This window comes from Aotus nancymaae, unplaced genomic scaffold, assembly GCF_030222135.1.
Source record: "Aotus nancymaae isolate 86718 unplaced genomic scaffold, 86718_ANA_hifiasm-v0.15.2.pri h1tg000076l, whole genome shotgun sequence".
Taxonomy (NCBI): Eukaryota; Metazoa; Chordata; class Mammalia; order Primates; family Aotidae; genus Aotus; species Aotus nancymaae.
Window position 1 is genome coordinate 7353768 of NW_026988491.1, and position 23208 is coordinate 7376975.

At 41.9% G+C, this 23208-nt stretch overlaps 1 protein-coding gene across 1 annotated transcript in view; it reads right to left on the bottom strand.

Annotated features, from left to right (window-relative positions):
* The window catches only part of BPIFC (BPI fold containing family C), a 54302-nt gene that overhangs the window by 1935 nt on the left and 29159 nt on the right, over nt 1-23208 (bottom strand). Inside the window, exons 12-15 of the mRNA XM_021669370.2 lie at nt 22883-22950; nt 6212-6254; nt 1253-1316; nt 81-157 (exon numbers count right to left, since the gene is read on the bottom strand). Coding sequence (XP_021525045.2) covers nt 81-157; nt 1253-1316; nt 6212-6254; nt 22883-22950 — 252 coding nt within the window. The remainder of the gene's footprint in view (nt 1-80; nt 158-1252; nt 1317-6211; nt 6255-22882; nt 22951-23208) is intronic.

Sequence of the window (23208 nt, forward strand, 5' to 3'; positions counted from 1 at the left end):
AAAAACAAGCAAAACAGGAGGAGGCTTAGTCTGCTATGAAAAGAAATGGGTCAGTTAAGAGGTGAGATTTGCATTCTTACCTCAAGAACTTCAATATCTGAATTGACTAATGAAATTTTGTGTGGATTGGGCAGAGGAAATCCTTGCTGCAATTTTGCTGAAATATAGAACAAGATGTAAAATAATTGGGGACAAGCACAGAGGTTTTATAAAGCTTTTTAGAAAGAGACTGACTGATAGCTTTTTTTTTTTTTTAAGACAGTTTTGCTCTTGTTGCCCAGGCTGGAGTGCAATAACATGAACTTGGCTCACTGCAATCTCTGCCTCCTGGGTCCAAGCAATTCTCCTGCCTCTGCCTCCTAAGTAGCTGGGATTACAGGTGCCCACCACCATCCCTGGCTAATTTTTTTTGTATTTTTAGTAGAGATGGGGTTTTGCCATGTTGGCCAGGCTGGTCTCGAACTCCTGACCTCAAGTGATCTGCCTGCCTCGGCCTCCCAAAGTGCTGGGATTAACGGTGTGAGCCACCACGCCCAGCCCAGACAGCTTTTTAATAGTTGATCTTTTCATTCTCTCTGGTTCCACATTTGCATTCTCTCTGATAATGTCCTTAGAATTTTTCTGGAAGAATTGCTCATTAATCATGATTAATAAAAATGCACCTACAATTATGTTCATGTGGACAGCAGAGAAATGCTGTCCATTTTTAAACTGCTCAATGTATATTGTGAAAATGCCTAATTAGTGAGTCTTGAGAACATTTGGCGTCTAATATAAAAAATACTTTCACTGTGCCAGACTCAAGATGCTACAGTTCGTGAACAACTGCTGAGCAAGGAGAAGGCCCAGGATTGTCATTCATGAAAACTGTGTCTATCCAGTTAGGGGTCCTTGCATAAGAACAACATAAATATCCTGTAGGGAAAATGATCTCATTTCCGGTTGACTGGAAGGAGATTCTTTACTGCCTAAGGAGCGTGGTTTCAATCTCCTTAACTCAACCAGAGTTAGCCAATCTTGCTGAGTTTGCAAATAGAATTACTAACTGGACTTGGACCTAGAATAACTAATTGTGCAACCATGTCATTGATGGTACAAACTTTGCAAATTCTGACGCTGGCCTGGATTCATTACAACATGATAGATGTACAAGCTTCAGGCTGGAAAGTCCCAAACAATCCCCAGTGCAGCTGATGCAGATGCTAGATGTTAGCCGATGTTAGAGTCACATTGTTTCTCAATAATCCCTTACCATTGGCCAGTGGGAGGACTCCAAAGTGAAGAATAGAGGACAGAATATTTTCAAACCTCAAGACCTAAAATAAAAGAGGAAATAGAGTCAGTTGCCAAATCGGGCTTTTTTTTGCTCTGTTACCTAAGCTGGAGTGTGGTAGAGGCTCTCTCCAGCCTTGAACTCCTGGGCTCAAGCGATCCTTCTGCCTCAGCCTCTCAAGTAGCTGGGACTACAGGTGTGTACCACTACAACTGGCTAAGTCTAATAAAAAAATTTTAGAGGCAGAATCTCACTATGTTGCCCAGTCTCAAAGTCCTGGGCTCAAGCGAACCTCCCATCTTGACCTTCCAAAGTGCTAGGATTGCAGGTGAGAGCCACCATGCCTGACCAATCATGGGTGTTTCTAAAGTACTATGCCTGGTTTGGATGTGCGCTTTCCCAGAACTTATCAGGATAGAAAGCAATAACTAGGATCTTCTCAGAGGGATATACTAGGTTTGTTGAAAATCATATTACAAAAAGTTTTTTAACTTTTTCCTTCTTGAGGATGGACACTTCTGCTTCCCTCTGCACTGGATTTTGGTGATAGCAAATTTAGAGGGACCACATGGTGGCAGCAAACATGGCAGCTCAGATATCTACCAAGACAATCAAGAACAACTATTAATTTCCCAATTAGCAATCTTCCTTTTACTTACTGGGAATCTCAGCACAGGAGTTCTCTTGTATTACATCATGCCCAAAGCTAATGCCATCCCCAGAACACCCAATTTATCTTTTTAAAAAATTTTTATTTTATTTATTTTTTTGAGATGGAGGCTCACTCTGTCACTCAGGCTGGAGTGCAGTTGCACCATCTCAGCTCACTGCAACCTCTGCCTCCTGGGTTCAAGCAATTCTCATGCTTCAGCCTCCTGAGTAGCTGAGACTGCAGGCACACGCCACCATGCCTGGCTAATTTTTGGATTTTTAGTGAGACAGGATTTCACCATGTTGGCCAGGCTGTCTCAAACTCCTGACTGCTGATCTGCCCACCTTGGCCTCCCAAAGTGCTGGGATTATATGCGTGAGTCGCCACGCCTGACCCCAATTTATCTTTAATAAACTATGATAGTCGTATAACCTAAGCAAAGTGTTTGATCTTGGGAAGATTCAGATATTAAATGGACTAAAATGAACATCAATTCATCAATGAACATTTTTTGAGCATCATATATACTTAGCAATAATAAGAACATCTTTGCAGCTTAAGGGTGGCTTTAAAGTCAGACTTCCTGGGTTTACCTCTTGTTTTACCACTCACTAACTATATGATGTTGGGAAAATTACTTAACCTCTCTGTGTCTTAATTTCTTCAACCATAAAATAAAGATAATACTACTAATCTCATAGGGTTGTTGTCAAGATTAAATAAGTTAACATTATGTGAAATGCTTGGTATATACCATTGTCATTTTTTGTAAAATGCCACGGTTAGCACACTCTGCTGTTGATACTAAGCAGTTAAGCTGGATCTTCCTGGAAGACTTGGGCTCATTTTGCCTCCTCTCTGGACTCAGGAAGTACTATTTGTGAGGCAGTCAGCTATGCATTCCCGTGGACTACAGTCTGTCATCTATGAAATAGCTATGCTCTGGGGTTGCTAACCAATAGTGCACTAGTCAATAATATTTTAGACCTCAATGTCTGGCATGAAAGGTATGACTTATTTTCAAGCTTATTAACATTGTTACTCCTGGCTCCCAATCTTCTCAACCTAAAAATCAGGATGCTCTCCTAAAATTAAACAAGCAAACATCTTAATTTTTTTTTTTTTGGAGATAGGTCATAGCTCACTGCAGCCTCAAAATCCCAGGCACAAGGAAACTTCTTGCCTCAGCCTCCTGAATAGTTGGGGCTATAGGAGTGTGCCACTAAGCCTGGCTAATTTGTTTTGTTTTATTAGAGATGAGGACTTTTTGTGTTGCCCAGGTTGGTCCTGAACTCCTGGCTTCAAGTGATCCTCCCACTTGAATAGTGCCCATTAACTAGGTACTAATCTACCGAGACATATGTACATCTCATTTGGCTTCTTGGTTAAATTCTCTTTTTGGCTTTTTTCTCCAGATCTATTCCTGTCTTATGACTGTTTCTGTTGAACATGGCTGAAAGGGACCAATGTAGAGCTCAGGCTGTGGCTTCAGAGGGTGGAAGTCCCAATTCTTGGCAGCTTCCATGTGGTGTTGAGCCTGTGGGTGCACAGAAGTCAAGAATTGGAGTTTGGGAACCTCTGCCTAGATTTCAGAAGATGTATGGAAACACCTGGATGCCCAGGCCAAAGTTTGCTGCAGGGGCAGAGCCCTCATGGAGAACCTCTACTAGGGCAGTGCAGAAGGAAATGTCAGGTCAGAGCCACCACACAGAGTCCCTACTGGGGCACTGCCTAGTGGAGCGGTGAGAAGAAGAGGGCCACCATCCTCCAGACCCCAGAATGGTAGTCCACTGACAACTTGTGCTGTGTGACTGGAAAAGCTGCAGACACTCAATGCCAGCCTGTGAAAGCAGTCAGGAGGGAGGCTGTACCCTGCAAAGCCACAGGGGCAGAGCTGCCCAATACCATGGGAACCCACCTGTTGGATCAGCATGACCTGGACGTGAGACCTAGAGTCAAAGGAGATTATATTTTGGAGCTTTAAAATTTGACTGCCCCACTGGATTTTAGACTTGCATGGGCCCTGTAACCCCTTTGTTTTGGTCAATTTCTCCCATTTGGAACAGCTGTATTTGTCCAATACCTGTACCTCCATTGTATATAGAAAGTAACTAGCTTGTTTTTGATTTTACAGGCTTATAGGCAGAAGGGGCTTGCCTTGTCTCAGATGAAACTTTGGACTATAGACTTTTGGGTTAATGCTGAAATGAGTTAAGACTTTGGGGGACTGTTGGGAAGGCATGATTGGTTTTAAAATGTGAGGACATGAGATTTGGAGGGGCCAAGGGAGGAATGGTATGGTTTGGCTCTGTCCCCACCCAAATCTTAACTTGAATTGTATGTCCCAGAATTCCCACATATTGTGGGAGAGACCCAGAGGGATGTAATTGAGTCATGGGGGCTGGTCTTTCCTGTGCTATACTCATGATAGTGAATAAGTCTCACAAGATCTGATGGGTTTATCAGGGGTTTCTGCTTCTGCTTTTTCGTCATTTTTTCTTGCCGCTGCCATGTAAGAAGTACCTTTCACCTCCCGCCATGATTCTGAGGCCTCCCCAGCCATGTGGAACTGTAAGTCTAATTGAATTTCTTTTCATTCCTGGTTTAGGGAATGTCTTTATCACCAGCATGAAAATGGACTAATATGGTGGGAATTCACTTTTGTAGTTTGGCCTCAGAGTTTATGTATGAAACTATCATGCTACACTGCCTCTTGACATAAAAATGGCAATAACTGAAATAATTATTGTGAATATGAAAACATAGAAGTGACAATAACTAGTTACTGTAAATATGAAAACAGTGGCCACTGTTTATTTAATGCCTACTATGTAGTCAATGTGCTAAGTGCATTTCATGTATAATCTCAGCTAATCCTTTCAACACCCCAAGGTTGTAATTTCCAGCTCCTTACCTACTTGCCCTGCCTATTCTGATTTCCTTTTCTCTTTGGAATTTTTTTTTTTTTTTTTTTTTGAGACGGAGTTTCGCTCTTGTTACCCAGGCTGGAGTGCAATGGCACGATCTCGGCTCACCGCAACCTCCGCCTCCTGGGTTCAGGCAATTCTCCTGCCTCAGCCTCCTGAGTAGCTGGGATTACAGGCATGCACCACCATGCCCAGCTAATTTTTTGTATTAGTAGAGACGGGGTTTCACCATGTTGACCAGGATGGTCTCGATCTCTTGACCTCGTGATCCAGCCGCCTCGGCCTCCCAAAGTGCTGGGATTACAGGCTTGAGCCACCGCGCCCGGCCCTTCTCTATAGTATTTTTTTTAGTACACACAATATATATTTGTTTGTTGTCTGCTACTCTCAGCCTGTCACACACACATAAGCACAATCACACACACTCTGGAACAGGGTTTCCCAAGAGTGGCACTCTTGCCATTTTTGAGATGGATAATTCTTTGTTGTTGAGAGCACTGTGAGATGTTTAGAAGTATCCTTGACCTCTACCCACCAAGTGTCATTAGCATCTTTCCTGCCATCCCAGGCTGCGTCAACCAAAAATGTCTTCAGACATTGCCAAATGTTCCTAGGTGAGAATCACTAGTTGAGAACCACTGCTTTAGAATGTAAATACCCTGAGGGTAGAGATTTTATCCGTTTTGTCTAGAACAGTTCTAGGCTCAATAAGTATTTGTAGGTAAATGAATACTGTCAATTCTAATAATTAACATTATGTAGTGCTGCCCACGAACTAGGCACTATTCTATCAGGGCATTCTGACACCAAAATCCACTTAACTCCTCTGTGATAGTGGCATCCATGAATGTATGAGGTAGTGATTTAGCTGATCTTCCTGAAGCTTGAGGGAAGGGGGATTTCAAGTCGAATGTTGGGGTGTCCTCTTCCAATCAGGAAGTCACCAGGCTGGGAAGTCCCCTCCCACAAAGGTATCCATACAGGCAACCTTGACCTAATTTTAGGAGATGGGCAGAAAGTGTTCAAAAAGTAAACCTAATCATGGCCTAATAATTTACATATTCCTTTGGGATTCTTGTCTATAAATTAACTCTAGAAGGTTATACAATGTCCCAACAGTTTTTTGAGTTTTTTAAAAAGTATTTCTGTATAAATAAAAGTAAACCATAGAATTCCTCTCTTGAATGGTTAATGGGCTCAACTGTTGAGTAGCTACATACAGAATTTCAAAGTTAGGTCCTACAGTTATGGAGAAATCAAGGACTCAGAGGCACAGAAAACAATCAACTCGCTATTATATGTAGTAGGAGAATCCTCATTCTTCCAGTGGCAGATAACCCCAAGAGCTCGGATTCCTACCTCAATATTGCTGCGATTGGACTCTGGCAAAGCGAGGCGGAATCTAAAAGGAAACAAGAAAAGTTTAAAGGAGGGTAAATTTAAAAATAACAGCCTTAGTAGAAAGAAATCAAAAAGAAAGAGGATATTTTTAGTTTAAAAGTCACTATTTAAAAAAACACACAAGGGGCCGGGCGCGGTGGCTCCCGCCTGTAATCCCAGCACTTTGGGAGGCCGAGGCAGGTGGATCATGAGTCAATCGATCGAGACCATCCTGGTCAATATGGTGAAACCCCGTCTCTACTAAAAATACAAAAATTAGCTGGGCATGGTGGCGCGTGCCTGTAATCCCAGCTACTCAGGAGGCTGAGGCAGGAGAATTGCCTGAACCCAGGAGGCGGAGGTTGCGGTGAGCCGAGATCGCGCCATTGCATTCCAGCCTGGGTAACAAGAGCGAAACTCCGTTTAAACACACACACACACACACACACACACACAAGGCCGGGCATGGTGGCTCACACCTCTAATCCCAGCACTTTGGGAGGCCAAGGTGGGCAGATCACTTGAGGTCAGGAGTTTGAGACCAGCCTAGCCAACATGGTGAAACCCCGACTCTACTAAAAAAATTTAAAAATTAGCCGAGAGTGGTGGCATGTGCCTGTAAGTCCCAGCTACTTAGAAGGCTGAATCAGGAGAATTGCTTGAACCTGGAAGGCGGGAACTACAGTGAGCCAATATCACGCCACTGTACTCCAGCCTGGGTATCAGAGTGAGTCCCTGTCAAAAAAAAAAAAAAAATAGATAAAAATAAAACACACACACACAAATACAATTGGGAAGACATCGAATTCTTTTACATCTTCTATCCCTATATTTTGCTGCTTAAGAAGCAGAGCAGGAATAGTTTAGGGCTTGGAATGGTAACCAGGGTGGGTTCCCAAGTATGTTTGCTATACGGGACTTCATGTTGGCAACTTGGAATGTAGAACAATGTTAAGAAACAATTTTCAGTCTTCTAGCTCTGAGCTCAGCCTTGTAACTTCCCTGAGCCCTTATAATCCCAGTCTACTTGACACTAAATCCTAGGCTCAGTCTAGGCCACACCCCTCAGAAGGCCACATTACTACTCACACCATTTTTCAAGCTGTTCAATTGTAGCACATAAGGGAAGCTTTAGCTAAGAAATCTATCTGATGTGACAGGTACAGTATAATTGTTAGTAAGATGCCTGGGTTGAACCCCATTTCTGCCTCTTATTAACTCTATAGATTCACTTAATCTCTCTGGATCTTAATTTCCTCAACTATGACATATGAATAAGAATATGTGAAATTACTGTAGTTAACATAATATATTGTATAGTTTCAAATAGCTAGAGGGAAGATAGAATACCTGGACACAAATAAATGACAATGTTTGAGATAATAGACACGCTAATTGCCTTGATCTGATCACTATACATTGATACATATTGAAACATCACTATGTACTCCATGAATATGTAAAATTATGATATGTCCATTAAACAATAAAAATAAAAAAGAACAATACCTTCCTCACAGGGCTGTCATGAAAATTGAATGAAATGATGCACATAAAATGCTTAGAACTGCACTTAGTATATCCTTATCACTTGAAATATGAGCCATTTTTATTAGGAAGAGAAACGCTAACAGTTAGAACAGTACATAATGTCCTTGATATTCTTTTTCAAATATCAACAGAGCACTTGCTGTAGGTCCAAGTAGAGGGGAGTCCTCCTCCCTAACCCCTCTCCCAGCTTTGTAAGACTGAGTTACAGTGTGTCCCATTGCTTGATATTTTATGAGTATATTCATAAAAACTAAATGCCAACATTGTCTGTTTTCCCATTTTGCCAAGAGCTGATCCCTAAGTAATCCTCCCAATATACACACTTGATTTTTCTATGCAATAATAATAGTACTATGAAGAAACAGTAATGAATAAGGAAGATGCCTTGATTTTGCAGATGGAGAACTGAGGCTGAAAGAGGAGAAATATTAATGGCAGATTTGTTACTGGGACTCAGATCTCCTGATGCCCATCCCGGAGCTCTCTTTTTTGCAACTTGCTTTTCCTCTTAGCTTTCTTTGGCTCACTTTTGCCCAGGTCTAGAGCCTCACTTCTGCATCAGCCTTCTAACGAATCTCCCTGTTTCCAGTCTTGACCCTCTCCAATCCATCTTCTATACCATCCCCAGTGTGAGCTATGTTACAGGCATGTCTGATGGAGACACTCTCCTAATCAAAATTCTTTAATGACTAGCGATAATGTAAGTGCCTTGAGGGTAGAGATTCTATCAGTTTTGTCTAGAACAGTTCCAGTCTCAGTAAGTATTTGTAAGTAAATGAATACTGTTAATACTAATAATTAACATTATGCAGTGCTGCAATAAAGTCCAAGTCACTTATAAGGCACATGAGCCTTCCTGTACCCTGGCTCCCACTTTCTTCTCTGCTCTCAACTCTTCGTTCTCTACCTTGAATTTTAACCTCAGTAACTCTGAACTGCTCAGTGCTATGCTGTTTCATTCATCAGGTGCTATATAGACCTGAGGTTTAAAAATATGTATTGGCTTCAAAACACATACCAAAAAATCTTGAATAATTAAAATTAGTACATGCTTACAAAAAGTAACATATGGCCATAAGTCACTGCAACTCAACCCCATCATAGTTAAATATCATTTATATTTAATGTGAACTGTATTTGAATAAATGCAATGTATCTTGGGCTGGAGTCTCCATGCATTAGGGGTTAAGGCCAAAGAAGACCTTAACAACTGTGAGTATTTCTGTGCACATTCCATGATATTTCTGGCTACTGTGCCTTTGCACACAATGTTCTCTCTTCATAGACATCCCCTTCCCCTGTCTCTTTGACCAGATAACTTTTTTTTTTTTTTTTGGCAGAGTCTTGCTCTGTCAACCAGGGTGGAGTGCAGTGGTGCAATCCCAGCTCACTGCAGCCTCTGCCTCCTGGGCTCAGGCAATCCTCTTGCCTCAGCCTCCCAAGTAGCTGTGACTATAGGTGTGTGCCACCATGCGTGTTTGTATTTTTTGTAGAGGTGGGGTTTTGCCATGTTGCCCAGGCTGGTCTTGAACTCCTGGACTCAAATGACCCTCCCACCTCATCCTCCTAAAGTGCTGGGATTACAGGCATGAGCCACTGCTCCTGGCCCTGGGTTAACTCTTTGTAATCTCTTAAGATTTAAATCAGGGTTGCCTCCTCTAAGAATCTTTCTGTTACTGCATTTAAAAAGTGGATATTTAGAGTAGAGGTAAGATTGCTCATACTCAGCCAGTGTCATGTTTGTGCAAATTAGGCTTTGAGATTGTTTCAGAGTGACGACTGAGAATCAGAAAGAGAGACAGCTACGTCTGGTAAAGAACAGAAGGAATATCAGTGGCATGGAGGCTCAAACTGATTGTCTCCATGGAAAATGAGCACCAGAATCTGTAGAGTATCTTTGAAGGCAGTTCTGATGAAATATGAGGGGATTCCTCCCTCTGGTTACACCACCTCTTACGATGGGCAAACCTATTCCAGTTTAGAAATTCAGCCTACACCTGAGAGTTTTCCTTTCGTTCCAAGTCCAAGCCATGCCTGGCCACCCCACGACCGCCTGCTATGGGTGAGCTTGTCTGTGATTTTCTGTAAATCCGGCTATCCTTTCCTCCTATGGACATACTAATTCTGTCTGTTTCCTAGTTCTCTAGGCATACTTACCAGTTTTGAGTACTGATGAATGCTTTTCACTAAATGCAGAGAAACAGGTAAAGCAAAGAGTAAACTCTCCCAGCACCCTGGGAGGCTGAGGCGAGCAGATCACTTGAGCCTGGGACTTCAAGACCAGCATGAGAAACATGGCAAAACCCCAGCTAAATTAAAAAAAAAAGTTAGCCAGGCAAAGTGTGGCATGCCTGTAGTCCCAGTTCCTCAGGAGGCTGAGGTGGGAGGATTGTTTGAGCCCGGAAGGCTGAGGTTGCAGTAAACTGAGATCACACCACTGCATTTCAGGCTGGATGACAGAGTGAGGCTCTGTCTCAAAAAAAAAAAAAAAAAAAAAAAAAGGCAAACTCTCCTTGCTCCCTGGTGCTGAAAAGCAAGTAAGCTCAACTCAGGCCACCAGGTGGCATCCGATTCCAGTCCCTTGACCTTTTATCCTCTGCCAGGTCCCTAACTGTTACTTAAAGTCCTGCTACTGGGAATTGATTCTTCCTGCAGAACCATGGAGTCACTGGGGAGGAAGGGAGCTCAAATAGCCCTACTTTGCAGACATATAAAAGTGTATCCACCCAGCACGGTGGCTCACGCCTGTAATCCCAGTACTCTGGGAGGCTGAGGTGGGCAGATGGCTTCAGCTCAGGAGTTCAAGACCAGCTTGGACAAAATGGCGAAACCCTAACTCTACAAAATTATAAATAAAAAATTAGCCCAGTGTGGTGGCATTCATCTGTAGTCCCAGCTACTTGCAGGGCTGAGGCAGGGGAATTGTTTGAGCTCAGGAGGTTGAGGCTGTAGTGATCCATATTTGTACCACTGCATTCCAGCCTGGGTGACAAAGTGAGACCCTCTCTCAACAAACAAACAAGCAAACAAAAGTGTAGTCTATTTTTACTGTACCCCACAAATATGTACAATTATTATGTGTCTATTAAAACACAAAACTTAAAAAAGTTTTATAGAAGAATTATCGCCCGGATTGAAACCGGAGCTAAAGTGCATACTCTTAAGCATGGCAAAGGCCCTTCTGGGTGAAGATAGCAAACATGACCTAATGATGACCAAGTGTCAAGGTTAAGTGTCAAGATCGAGTGCCACAGCACTCAGTATTATTCCTCCAACTCTGTGTCCATGGCAGACGTTGAAAATCAATCCCACCACTCGGCACCCTTTGAACTTTTGTTTATGTCTTTGCCCCCTGACTCTGAACTCCTTGAGAGTAGAGATTCAGTCTTAATTATCTTTGTATTCCCAGGATTGAGTACAGAGCTTGGTACATTTAGGCATTTAGTGTTCACTTGTTCATTGATTGAGTCATCCAGCAACTATCTATTGAACACTTAATATGTGTCAGTATTGGGACAAGTGCTAGAGATAGCAGCATTGTGAGCAAAACTAGACACAGCCACTGTTCTCATGTAGCTTACAGCCTAGAGCGGTGGCAGTCATTAATCAAATCATCCCACTAATTAAGGTTTAATTACAATTGAGATAAATGCTCTGAAGGAAAGAAACAATTTCATAGAGTCCAAAGACAAAGGAACTTGCCCTCACTTGGTAGATGTAGGAAGGTTTCCAGGGGAGGGCTGCTTGAGCTGAAATATGAAGGATGAGTAAGATTCAAAAGGCAAAATGGGGAAGGGAGTGGGGAGGGTTCCAGGCAGAGGTTGCAAAAGTCCCATGGAGGGAACCGAGAGCTGGGAGAGCATAGCAGGGGCATGCGAGAGGCAGACAGGATTAACCAGGCTCAGTTCCTCTGGCTGTGTTACAAGTTTCATCTTTATCCTCAGAGCAAGAAATCCATGAAGGTTTTTTAAGAAAGGAGATGGTGTCTGTGTTTTGTAAAGATCACTCTGGCTGCAGCCTGCAGAAAAGATTGGCAGGCCAAGAGGCTACCCAGACTCAGAAATGTGTGAGGCAATGTGAAGAATTTAACTTCTATCTATAATTATGAGGGATGGCAACAAGTCATTTGTAGGAGGTAATTAGAGAACAACACAAAGCAATGTATATATACTCAGGTGCTTCTTCATGGGTTTACACACCACACAGACTTGCTGCGGGAATTCTAAAAAGGATGTGAGGCTGGGCGCTGTGGCTCACACCTGTAATCCCAGCACTTTGGGAGGCTGAGACGGGTGGATCACCTGAAGTCAAGAGTTCAAGACCAGCCTGGTCAACATGGAGAAACTCCATCTCTACTAAAAATACAAAAATTAGCTGGGCATGGTGGTGCGCCCCTGTAATCCCAGCTTCTCAGGAGGCAGAGGCAGGAGAATCGCTTGAACCCAGGAGGTAAGGGTGGCAGGGTTGCAGTGAGCTGAGATCACAACACTGCACTCCAGCATGGGCAACAAAGTGAGACTCTGTTTAAAAAAAAAAAAAGAGGTGTGAAAAGATGAAGAAATCAGTATAGGCTAGACTTGTGTGTGTGAGCATGCATGCATGTGTGATATGGGGCATGTCGTGGGGGGAAAACAAGTTTCCCTTTGACAGAAGACTTTGTACACCCCTCTAGCATGCTCCTTGGCACCCAGTAGTGTTTCTCTCACCAGGCTATGGACCTGGAAAATAGAAACCATTGTACTTCAGTGTTAAAAACAGTGCAGAGCACATAACAGGTGCTCAGTAAATTCTTCCTGAAGATGTGTGGATAAATGAGCAGATGAAGAACATAGGTTGGGTGGTGTTTGTTGGAATTGGGGTCACTTTGAAGGTGAGCCAGTCTAAAGCAGAATGTTCATTTTAGTGAGCTGAGGAAGATAAGGTTGGCTGACTTGAGAAGTAGGACCAGTAGATGAAGAGCTGGAAAACCTCGTGGTGTGGATTTAATCCAGTAATGAAAAGTTTTAAGGGGAAGAATGTGTTGAACCCATTCCACTATTAAAAGACCTTCTTGATGAGTAAGAGTTATCAAATGTTTGAACCTCATTGTTTCCTGCAGCCTGGAAATTCTGGAAGAAGCTTCCATTTGGGATTTCCTCCTGTGGCAGGGGCTACTCCACTGTGGCATTCTTCTGCCATGGCTTCAAGAGTAGCTCGGAGGAAGGGTAGAGTTGGGATCAGCCCAGGTGCCAAGTCTAAGCTCCACTGACCTGTCCAAAGCATCATTGGGAAATGTTTATCTGCCCAAGCTTGAGGAGTAGAGTTAGGTAGTAATTCCACCTGCTTGTGGTCAGCGATATTTGCATTCTGTTTTCTGTTGTAGGGTGTGTGTGTGTGTGTGTGTGTGTGTGTGTGTGTGTGTGTGTTATACATGTGTGTCGATGGTGGAGTTCAGTTTGGGAGTGTCCAAAGCCTCAATCAATGTTAAAAGAAATGCAATATTAAAAGATTGTTAAATGCAATGTTAAAAAAAAGAAAAGCTCCAAAGTTATAAATGGCTCAACAATAATGTGCATCTGATTGCCTTAAGCTTTGCATGGGATTAAGGAAAGAGGGTTGAATTAAGTCATCTGGATAAAGACCCAAAAAGGGAAAGTGTCATTTAACTTGACCTCTGAAGTAACCTAAAACATGTCTCCCATGTGGACCAAACTGTACTGAGGTTGCCTCCAAAGAGAATTATGTTTGGAACAACTCTCAATAGTAGACAGAGCAGTAAGAGTCTGGTTTAAAACTCCACAGCTTTAAAAACCATCCTGACTTGTCATGTCTCTTGAGATCAATTTCTCTCTCTTATTTGGTCAAAATTTGATCTTAGAATGGGGAAAGAGAATGAAATACTAGTACTATAAGGAACAAATACTTCTTGATCAACGACTATATGCTGATTGTTGTGCTAAGTGATTTACAAACGTTATCTCATCCACCCATACAACAGCCTTACGGAGAGGTGTTCTGTTTTGCTGATGAGGAAACTGATACTTAAAGAGTTAAGTAACTTGCTTGAGGTCACATAGGTAGCAAGTGGCAGAAGCAGAATTCAAATCCAGATATGCCTGTCTCCGGAGACTGTGCTCTTAACTAGACATGCTCAAAGGGCTCAAGTGTATTATTAGAATTCCTAGCTTTACTTTCTTTACCATTTCTTCCCCTTGATTCCTCCATGCAATGAGAAAAGTGCTGTGTGTTTTTCTCTATTTCACCACAACCAGTTCCAGTGTTTTCTAAACTTTATTTTATCAATGCTGATTATTGAAAAAGGGCATGCTGCCTGTTTCAATTCAGTGTGACTCCATGCTCATGGGCTTCCTCTTTCAGGCAAGGGTATTTATTTCCTAAATCTTTTTTTTTTTTTTGAGACGTAGTCTCGCTCTGTCACCCAGGCTAGAGTATAACGGTGTGGTCTCAGCTCACCGCAACCTCCGCCTTCTAGGTTCAAGCAATTTTTTTGGCCTCAGCCTCCCAAGTAGCTGGGACTACAGGCACCTGTCACTATGCCTGGCTAAGTTTTGTATTTTTAGTAGAGATGGGGTTTCACTATGTCGGCCAGGCTGTTCTCGAACTCTTGATCTCATGATCCACCCACCTCTGCCTCCCACAGTACTGGGATTACACGCGTGAGCCACCACACCCAGCCTATTTCCTAACTCTTAAGTCTTATTTTCTAAGCTGTAGCTCTTCACTACATCAAAGACACTATGCTGTGGTAAGTAAACACGGCTTTGAAAGCAGACTAAACCATGTTCAAGTTCTGGCTCAGCCATTCGATAGCTCTGTGACCTTGAGTAAGTTATTTAATGTCTACAAACTGTAAAATGGAGATAATTGTACCTACCTTTAGGATGGTTCATTTAATCTATTGACATTTATTGAGCACTGTGTCAGGCCCTAGAGACACAGAGTTGTAAGATTTAAATGAAATAGTAGAGGTGTTGGGCTTGGCACGGGACCTAGTAGATGATAAAGACCCAATAATAAAGAATAGTCATGAATTATGCAAAAAAGACTATTTCTCTCTTAGCTATTCATGGGCAGGATACAGGGGAGTGAGGTGTATTCTGAACTGGGAGACTCTGGAAATGGTCTTGTACAATTGAGCACTTCCTTGTCCTGGCTGAGGCTGGCTCTAAATTTGAAATCATAGTCAAAGCCAACGGCTAAGAAATAGTCATTTTTTGGTACTATGATTATTCTTTTTTTTTTTTTTTTTTTTTGAGACAAAGTCTCACTCTGTTGCCCAGGCTGGAGTGCAATGGCGTGATCTCTGCTCACTGCAACCTCTGCCTCCTGGGTACAAGCAATTCTCCTGTCTCAGCCTCCCGAGTAGTTGGGATTACAGGCACCCACCACCAGACCCAGCTAATTTTTGTATTTTTAGTAGAGATGGGGTTTTGCCATGTTGGTCAGGCTGGTCTTAAACACCTGAACTCAGGTGATTTCGTCTGCCTTGGCCTCTCAAAGTGCTGGGATTACAGGCGTGAGCCACTGCGCCCAGCCCAGACTATTCTTTATTATTGGCCGTTTATTGTCTACTAGGTCTCATGCCAAAGCCAGCATCTTTGTTATTTCATCCAAACCTTACACCTCTGTGTCTCCAGAGCCTGGCACAGTGCTCAATAACCATCAATAGGTTAAATGAATCGTCCTGGAAGGAGGTACTATTATCCCCGTTTTATGGTTTATGGAGATTAAATAACTTACTCAAGATCACAGAGCTATTCAATGGCTACTACACACTTTACCTACATTAACACTCATACTTCTCACAACCTTCTGAAGTAAGCTTTATTACACCATTTTACAGAGTAGGAAACGGAGTCCAAGAGCGGTTTAGAAACTTGACTGAGATGTCACAGCTAATTAGCTGCAGCACTGGGATCAAAATCAAAACAGCTAGTCTGACTCCAAAGCGTGTGATCCTACCACCTGTCTAGACCACCAACACTGAGTTTGTCCTCATTTCTGTATTTTCTGTCTATGCAGTCAGCCCCAAGCAGCTCCAGGAAGAGGCACATTCAGGTAGGGGATAGTTAGAGAGGCCGTGTTGTTCTGAGGAGAGTAACTGGAGCCCCCATGTTCCCTGGTTTTTCTCAGGGATCTTCCACTGATACCCACCCACTTGATACTTTTCCTGCTGTGTCTCTCTGACATCACCCAAGACCAAACCAGCTCATCCTGAAAAGCTCGGGGAGCCCAGGAGTGGAGGAGCCAGCTGGGGCAGGCTGCATGGCAGGCAGGGCTAAAGGCTTCTGCTGCCAGAGCCCAGGGCTGTCATTTCAACACAGCATCTGCTCCTCTGCATTCTTGGCTCCTGGTTTGGCTGCTTTAAGCCTGAGTGAGGCCCAGCCCTCCTGCCTTGCCCCCAGCAGGCTCACTGCCTGAGGTTTGCTATAACACCCCATGCAGGAGCCACCTCAGGCTCAATGGCCATGACAGGGCCTTGTGCTTGGAACGCCCCTGTGTTTGGTTTAATGCCCTGCCATCTCCATCTTGAATTTCTTATTCGTTTTTGAAAAGAGGCTTTGCATTTTCATTTTGCTGTGGGCCCTACAAATTATGTAGCCAGTCCTGCTCAGACACGACTAAGGCATCAGAGCACTCAAAGCCTCCCCAGCAGAGAATCTGCAGGAGACTGTGCTGGGCTACCGACTACAAGCCAGGATCCTAATTTCAGGGTTCAAGTTCATGACGTCAGAGCACTCTGTGGACTCTAGGAAGCCAAGAGAATGGATTCATGCATTTCCTGGCATGATGTAAATTTATCAGCTTGAAGTAGTTTTTCAATTACTCCCATAAATATACATAACATCCATTGAAGGTGCTGTTGCTTACTAGTATTATAGAAATATTAGAGATAAGGATCAGTTTGATTTAAGCAGAAAAGTGAACCTGGCCTCCATGCTTCTTAAAGTCCATTGTACCTTCTTGCCACAAGCCTGAAGTTGAATCACTATTAAATCAAGATCCTGCCAGTAAACCAGACATCTGCTCAGATGCAAATGCTGTTTCTACCTACTCTAGGAACTTTCTGCCTCAGTTAGCATCCCTGCCCCTGTGCCCTGCCCCGCATCACTCCCCATATCCAGCCTTTTCTTTCCTCCTGGTCCTTTCCTCTTTGTCTTCCAATAGACTGAGGTCTCACCTGTACTCACAGTCCTGTTACTCATGGCTTATCTCAGATGCTGCCAAATTCTTACCTTTGGTTCCTTCCCCCCTCACCCTCCTCCTCTCTGGCTTTCGTCCTCTCTATTAGAACTGCCAAATAAAGATCAACCTTCATGACTCAGAGTTTCATCAGCCTGATTCCCTAGAAATAGAGTCACTTCGTGACTTCTGGAGGCCTAAGGCCCTTTTGCCTTTGGAGGCCTTTCTTCTGTTAAAAAAAAATTAAAAATTATATTTTATAACTCTTTTGGTATAAAGGTAAGTGTGATCAAGTCTAAATTGTATTCATTTTTAAAAATTCTTATTTTTAAATATACTAAACATTTTCATGTTTTTTTTTTTTTTTTTTTTTTTTTTTTTTAAGAGACAGGGTCTTGCTCTGTTGACCAGTCTGGGCTAAAGCAGTCCTCTTACCTTGGCCTCCCAAAGTGTTGGGATTACAGGCATGAACCACCTTGCCCGTCCTTTCATGGGCTTTTAAAGTATTGTGGCTCTAGGCACTGTGCCTATTGTGCCTAATGGAAGCTAATGAAGCAGTCAGAACTGCTTTGAAGGGCTTGGTAAATTTGAGTAAAGTCTTCATAAAACCTTTTCTCTCTGGGAAAACATATTACCTTTTTTTTTTTTTAAAAAAAAGTTGTATTTGGCCGGGCGCGGTGGCTCAAGCCTGTAATCCCAGCACTTTGGGAGGCCGAGGCGGGTGGATCACGAGGTCGAGAGATCGAGACCATCCTGGTCAACATTGTGAAACCCCGTCTCTATTAATACAAAAAAATTAGCTGGGCACGGTGGCGCGTGCCTGTAATCCCAGCTACTCAGGAGGCTGAGGCAGGAGAATTGCCTGAACCCAGGAGGCGGAGGTTGCGGTGAGCCGAGATCGCGCCATTGCACTCCAGCCTGGGTAACAAGAGCGAGACTCCGTCTCAAAAAAAAAAAAAGTTGTATTTCTGGACGCGGTGGCTCACGCCTGTAATCCCAGCACTTTGGGAGGCTGAGGCCCATGGATTGCCTGAGGTCAAGAGTTCGAGACCAGCCTGGCCAACATGGTGAAACTCCGTCTCTACTAAAAATACAAAAATTAGCCAGGCGTGGTGGCAGGCACCTGTAATTCCAGCTACTTGGCGGGCTGAGGCAGGAGAATCACTTGAATCCAGAAGGTGGGGGTTGTAGTGAGCTGAGATTGCACTACTGCACTCCAGTTTGGGTGACAGAGTAATGCTTCATCTCAAAAAAATTTTTTTTTCATATTTCTTTTGTTGGAAAAACAATATAATTACAAAGAAAATTTTAATGAAAAAAGAACCCTCTCATAATCCCATATCTTAACACAACTCTTCATTTTTATTTTTGTGATTTACTTCCTTGTCCAGATGCAAAGCTGTTTTCGTCTTCCAGATGCAAAGCTATTTTACACAACTAACGGCTGTTGGATTTGTGCAGTTTTGCATTCTGTTTTTTCCATTTAACATAATTTTATTGAAAACATTTTCCATATTTCTACAATAGTCTTCATAACTACCACGTTGACTTGTGATTGACTGACTCTCCCCTGCTAGTTTCTCAATTCTTTTCTGACTGCTTATGTCTGTTTCATTGCTTTCTTTTCTTCCTTCCATACATTTAGTCTGGGCCACGTGAGCTTTCTGTAAATTCTCCCCCTGGTAGTCTGATTGATGACTTCAACTACCAGCTTTATAGGGCTGAGGAAAATAGGCTTTGCAGATGGTTCTGCTGAATGGCATTTAGTGTTGAATGATCTGCGTACATGGCCTGCGCGTGCCCTTTCACAGTACATCACATGCATTTGATAGTCAGGCAGGCCATGGCGCAGATCTTGTTAAATTTTGTGTTCTAGTAATGGGATCAGGTTGTCAGAGTCTGGAAGTATCTTAGGCATGATCCAGTTCAACGTCATGATTTTATGAATAAGGGAACGGAGGCTCAAGGAGGTTAATAGACTTACAGTCACAGAGCCTGTGAGTAAGAACTGGAAACTTGGTTCCTTAACTCCCAAAGCTTCATGCTCTTTCCTCACTAGCATGCTCTATGAATTTGATAAAGAAGAATCTCAGTTTATATTGATGTACCATTAGAATGTGCCCTTCTATTACAGAATTTTTAATATATATATATACTTTATATGTTGATACAAAATAAATAAAATATAATATAGGAAACATATTTTATATATTTAAATAAAACATAATATTTATATATTTACATATAGTGTTTCATCTATTTATATGTAAATATATTAATATATGAATATATATTATTTTTATATATTTTATTATATATAATAAATAAATATATATAATAAATATATATAATAAATAAATAGATAATAAATAAAATAATTCTATAAATATATATTAATTATATAATATATAATATTTATATAATTATATAAATATTATTTCTTTCTTTTTTTTTTGAGATGGAGGCTTGCTCTTTTGCCAGGCTGGAGTGCAGTGGCATGATCTCAGCTCACTGCAACCTCCATCTCCCGAATTCAAGCGATTCCCCTGCCTCAGCCTCCTGAGTAGCTGGGACTACAGGCACACGCCACCAGACGTGGCTAATTTTTGGTGTTTCAGTAGAGATGGGGTTTCACCATGGCCAGGATAATCTTGATCTCCTGACCTCATGATCTGCCCACCTTGGCCTCCCAAAGTGCTGGCATTACAGGCATGAGTCACCGCGCCCAGCCTATAAATACTATTTCCCAGATCATGACACTGCACTCTGGGAAATATATAATATTTATGCAATATTTTATGTATTTAATTTATATATGCATATAAAAATTAAAATATATAAGAGATAGATATATTTTGAGAGACAGGGTCTCACTCTATTGCTCAGGCTGCAGTGCAGTGGCATGATCATAGCTCACTGTAACTCCTGGGCTAAAGCAATTCTTCCCCTTCAGCTTCTTGAGTAGTTGGGATTACAGGGGTGCTCCACGAAGCCTTCCTAAGTTTTAAAAGAGTTTCTGTAGTCTGTAAATGTAATTCACCACATAAACAGAACCAAAGACAAAAATCACACGATTATCTCAATAGATGTAGAGAAGGCCTTCAACAAAATTCAACAGCCCTTTATGCTAAAAACTCTCAATAAACTAGGTATCAATGAAACATATCTCAAAATAATAAAAGCTATTTACGACAAACCCATAGCTAATATCATACGGAATGGGCAAAAACTGGAAGCATTCCCTTTGAAATCTGGTGCTAGACAAGGATGCCCTCTCTCACCACTCCTGTTCAATATAGTATTGGAAGTTCTAGCCAGAGTAATCAGGCAAGAAAAAGAAATAAAGGGTATTCAATTAGGAAAGGAGGAAGTCAAATTGTCTCTATTTGCAGATGACGTGATTGTATATTTAGAAGACCCCATCATCTCAGCCCAAAATCTCCTGAAACTGATAAGCAACTTCAGCAAAGTCCCAGGATACAAAATCAATGTGCAAAAATCACAAGCATTCCTATACACCAATAACAGACTTAAAGAGAGCCAAATCAAGAATGAACTGCCATTCACAATTGCTACAAAGAGAATAAAGTACCTAGGAATACAACTAACAAAGGATGTAAAGGACCTCTTCAAGGAGAACTACAAACCACTGCTCAACGAAATAAGAGAGGACACAAACAGATGGAGAAACATTCCATGTTCATGGTTAGGAAGAATCAATATCGTGAAAATGGCCATACTGCCCAAAGTAATTTACAGATTCAATGCTATCCACATCAAACTACCTATGACCCTCTTCACAGAACTGGAAAAAAACACCTTAAACTTCACATGGAACCAAAAGAGAGCCCACATAGCCAAGTCAATTCTAAGCAAAAAGAACAAATCTGGAGGCATCACACTACCTGACTTCAAACTATACTACAAGGCTACAGTAATCAAAACAGCATGATACTGGTACCAAAACAGAGATATAGACCAATGGAACAGAACAGAGGCCTCGGAGGCAACACCACACATCTACAACCATCTGATCTTTGACAAATCTGACAAAAACAAGCAATGGGGAAAGGATTCCCTGTTTAATAAATGGTGTTGAGAAAACTGGCTAGCTATGTGCAGAAAGCAGAAACTGGACCCCTTCATGACACCTTTCACTAAAATTAACTCCACATGGATTAAAGACTTCAACGTAAGACCTAACACCATAAAAATCCTAGAAGAAAACCTAGGCAAAATCATTTAGGATATAGGCATAGGCAAGGACTTCATGATTAAAACACCAAAAGCAATGGCAACAAAAGCCAAAATAGACAAGTGGGATCTAATTAAACTCCACAGCTTCTGCACAGCAAAAGAAACAATCATTAGAGTGAACTGGCAACCAACAGAATGGGGAAAAATTTTTGCAATTAACCCATCTGACAAAGGGCTCATATCCAGAATCTACAAAGAACTAAAACAGATTTATGAGGAAAAAAAACAAACCTATTCAAAAGTGGGTGAAGGATATGAACAGACATTTTTCAAAAGAAGACATATATGAGACCAACAAACATATGAAAAAATGCTCATCATCACTGGTCATTAGAGAAATGCAAATCAAAACCACACTGAGATACCATTTCACACCAGTTAGAATGGTGATCATTAAAAAATCTGGAGACAACAGATGCTGGAGAGGATGTGCAGAGATAGGAACACTTTTACACTGTTGGTGGGAGTGCAAATTAGTTCAACCATTGTGGAAGACAGTGTGGCGATTCCTTAAGGATCTAGAAATAGAAATTCCATTTGACCCAGCAATCCCATTACTGGGTATATATCCAGAAGATTATAAATCGTTCTATTATGAAGACACATGCACATGTATGTTCATTTTGGCACTGTTTACAATAGCAAAGACCTGGAATCAACCCAAATGCCCATGGATGATACACTGGACAGGGAAAATGTGGCATGTATACACCATGGAATACTATGCAGCCATAAAAAACGACGAGTTTGTGTCCTTTGTAGGAACATGGATGAATCTGGAAACCATCATTCTCAACAAACTGACACAAGAACAGATAATCAAACACCACATGTTCTCACTCATAGGTGGGTGTTGAACAATGAGAACACATGGACACAGGGAGGGGAGCATCACACACTAGGGTCTGTTGAGGGGGACTAGGGGAGGGATAGCGGTGGGTAGGGAATGGAGGAGGGATAACGTGGGGAGAAATGCCAGATATAGGTGATGGGGATGGAGGCAGCAAACCACATTGCCACGTATGTACCTATGCAACAATCCTGCATGTTCTTCACATGTACCCCAGAACCTAAAGTGCAATAAAATATATACAAAAATAAAAAATACAAATTAAAAAAAAGTTTTTGTAGAGATGGGCAACTCACTTTGTTGTCCAGGCTGGTCTCAAACTCCTGGTCTCCAGCAATCCTCCCCCACCTTGGCCTCCCAAATTGCTGGGATTACAGGTGAGAGCCTGTAATATGGCACCTGGCCATGTTACGGGATTATATGCAGAATTATTTTGCTCCCCATTTTATTGTTATATTATTGTAATGGAAAAAAGAAAAGCTTGACGTACAATTTTTAGTAAAGTACGTACTTTAAAGTTATCTGGCCCATTATAGGAGAGGTGCTTAATTGACTTATGTTCACATAATGCTTAACTTCACTTTTTTTCTTTTTTTGAGATGGAGTCTTACTGTTACCCAGGCTGGAGTGCAGTGGCATGATCTTGGCTCACTGCAATCTCCGTGTCCCGGGTTCACACAATTCTCCTGCCTCAGCCACCTGAGTAGCTGGGATTATAGATCACGTGTTTTCTCAATGGTCACTTTGTCTCTGGTCAGTTGACTCACTTATTACTGAGGTGTCTCAGCAGTCAAATTGATTGATCTTACCTGTTCAGAGACAAGGAGCAGACCAGTCTTTGTCCCAAAATAACCAGGCCAACACTGGTACTAGCAACCTATAGACAATAAAACCATTTATTAAGATGAGTCACTCTGTCCATTTTGGCTACCAATATAATTTCCAATAGTTGAAACATTATAAACCCAACTTTCCCTCTTAGTCTAAAGACGTTGGAAGTCTAAAAGACACTGGAAATAAATACCTCTGAAAATCCTCTCTTGTAGTTAGTGAAACTACCTGCAAAGAATTTTTGATTGATGATCCCCTTGGAATTATTTTTTTTCTCCTAATCTCTCTTCTCTATGTACGTGTG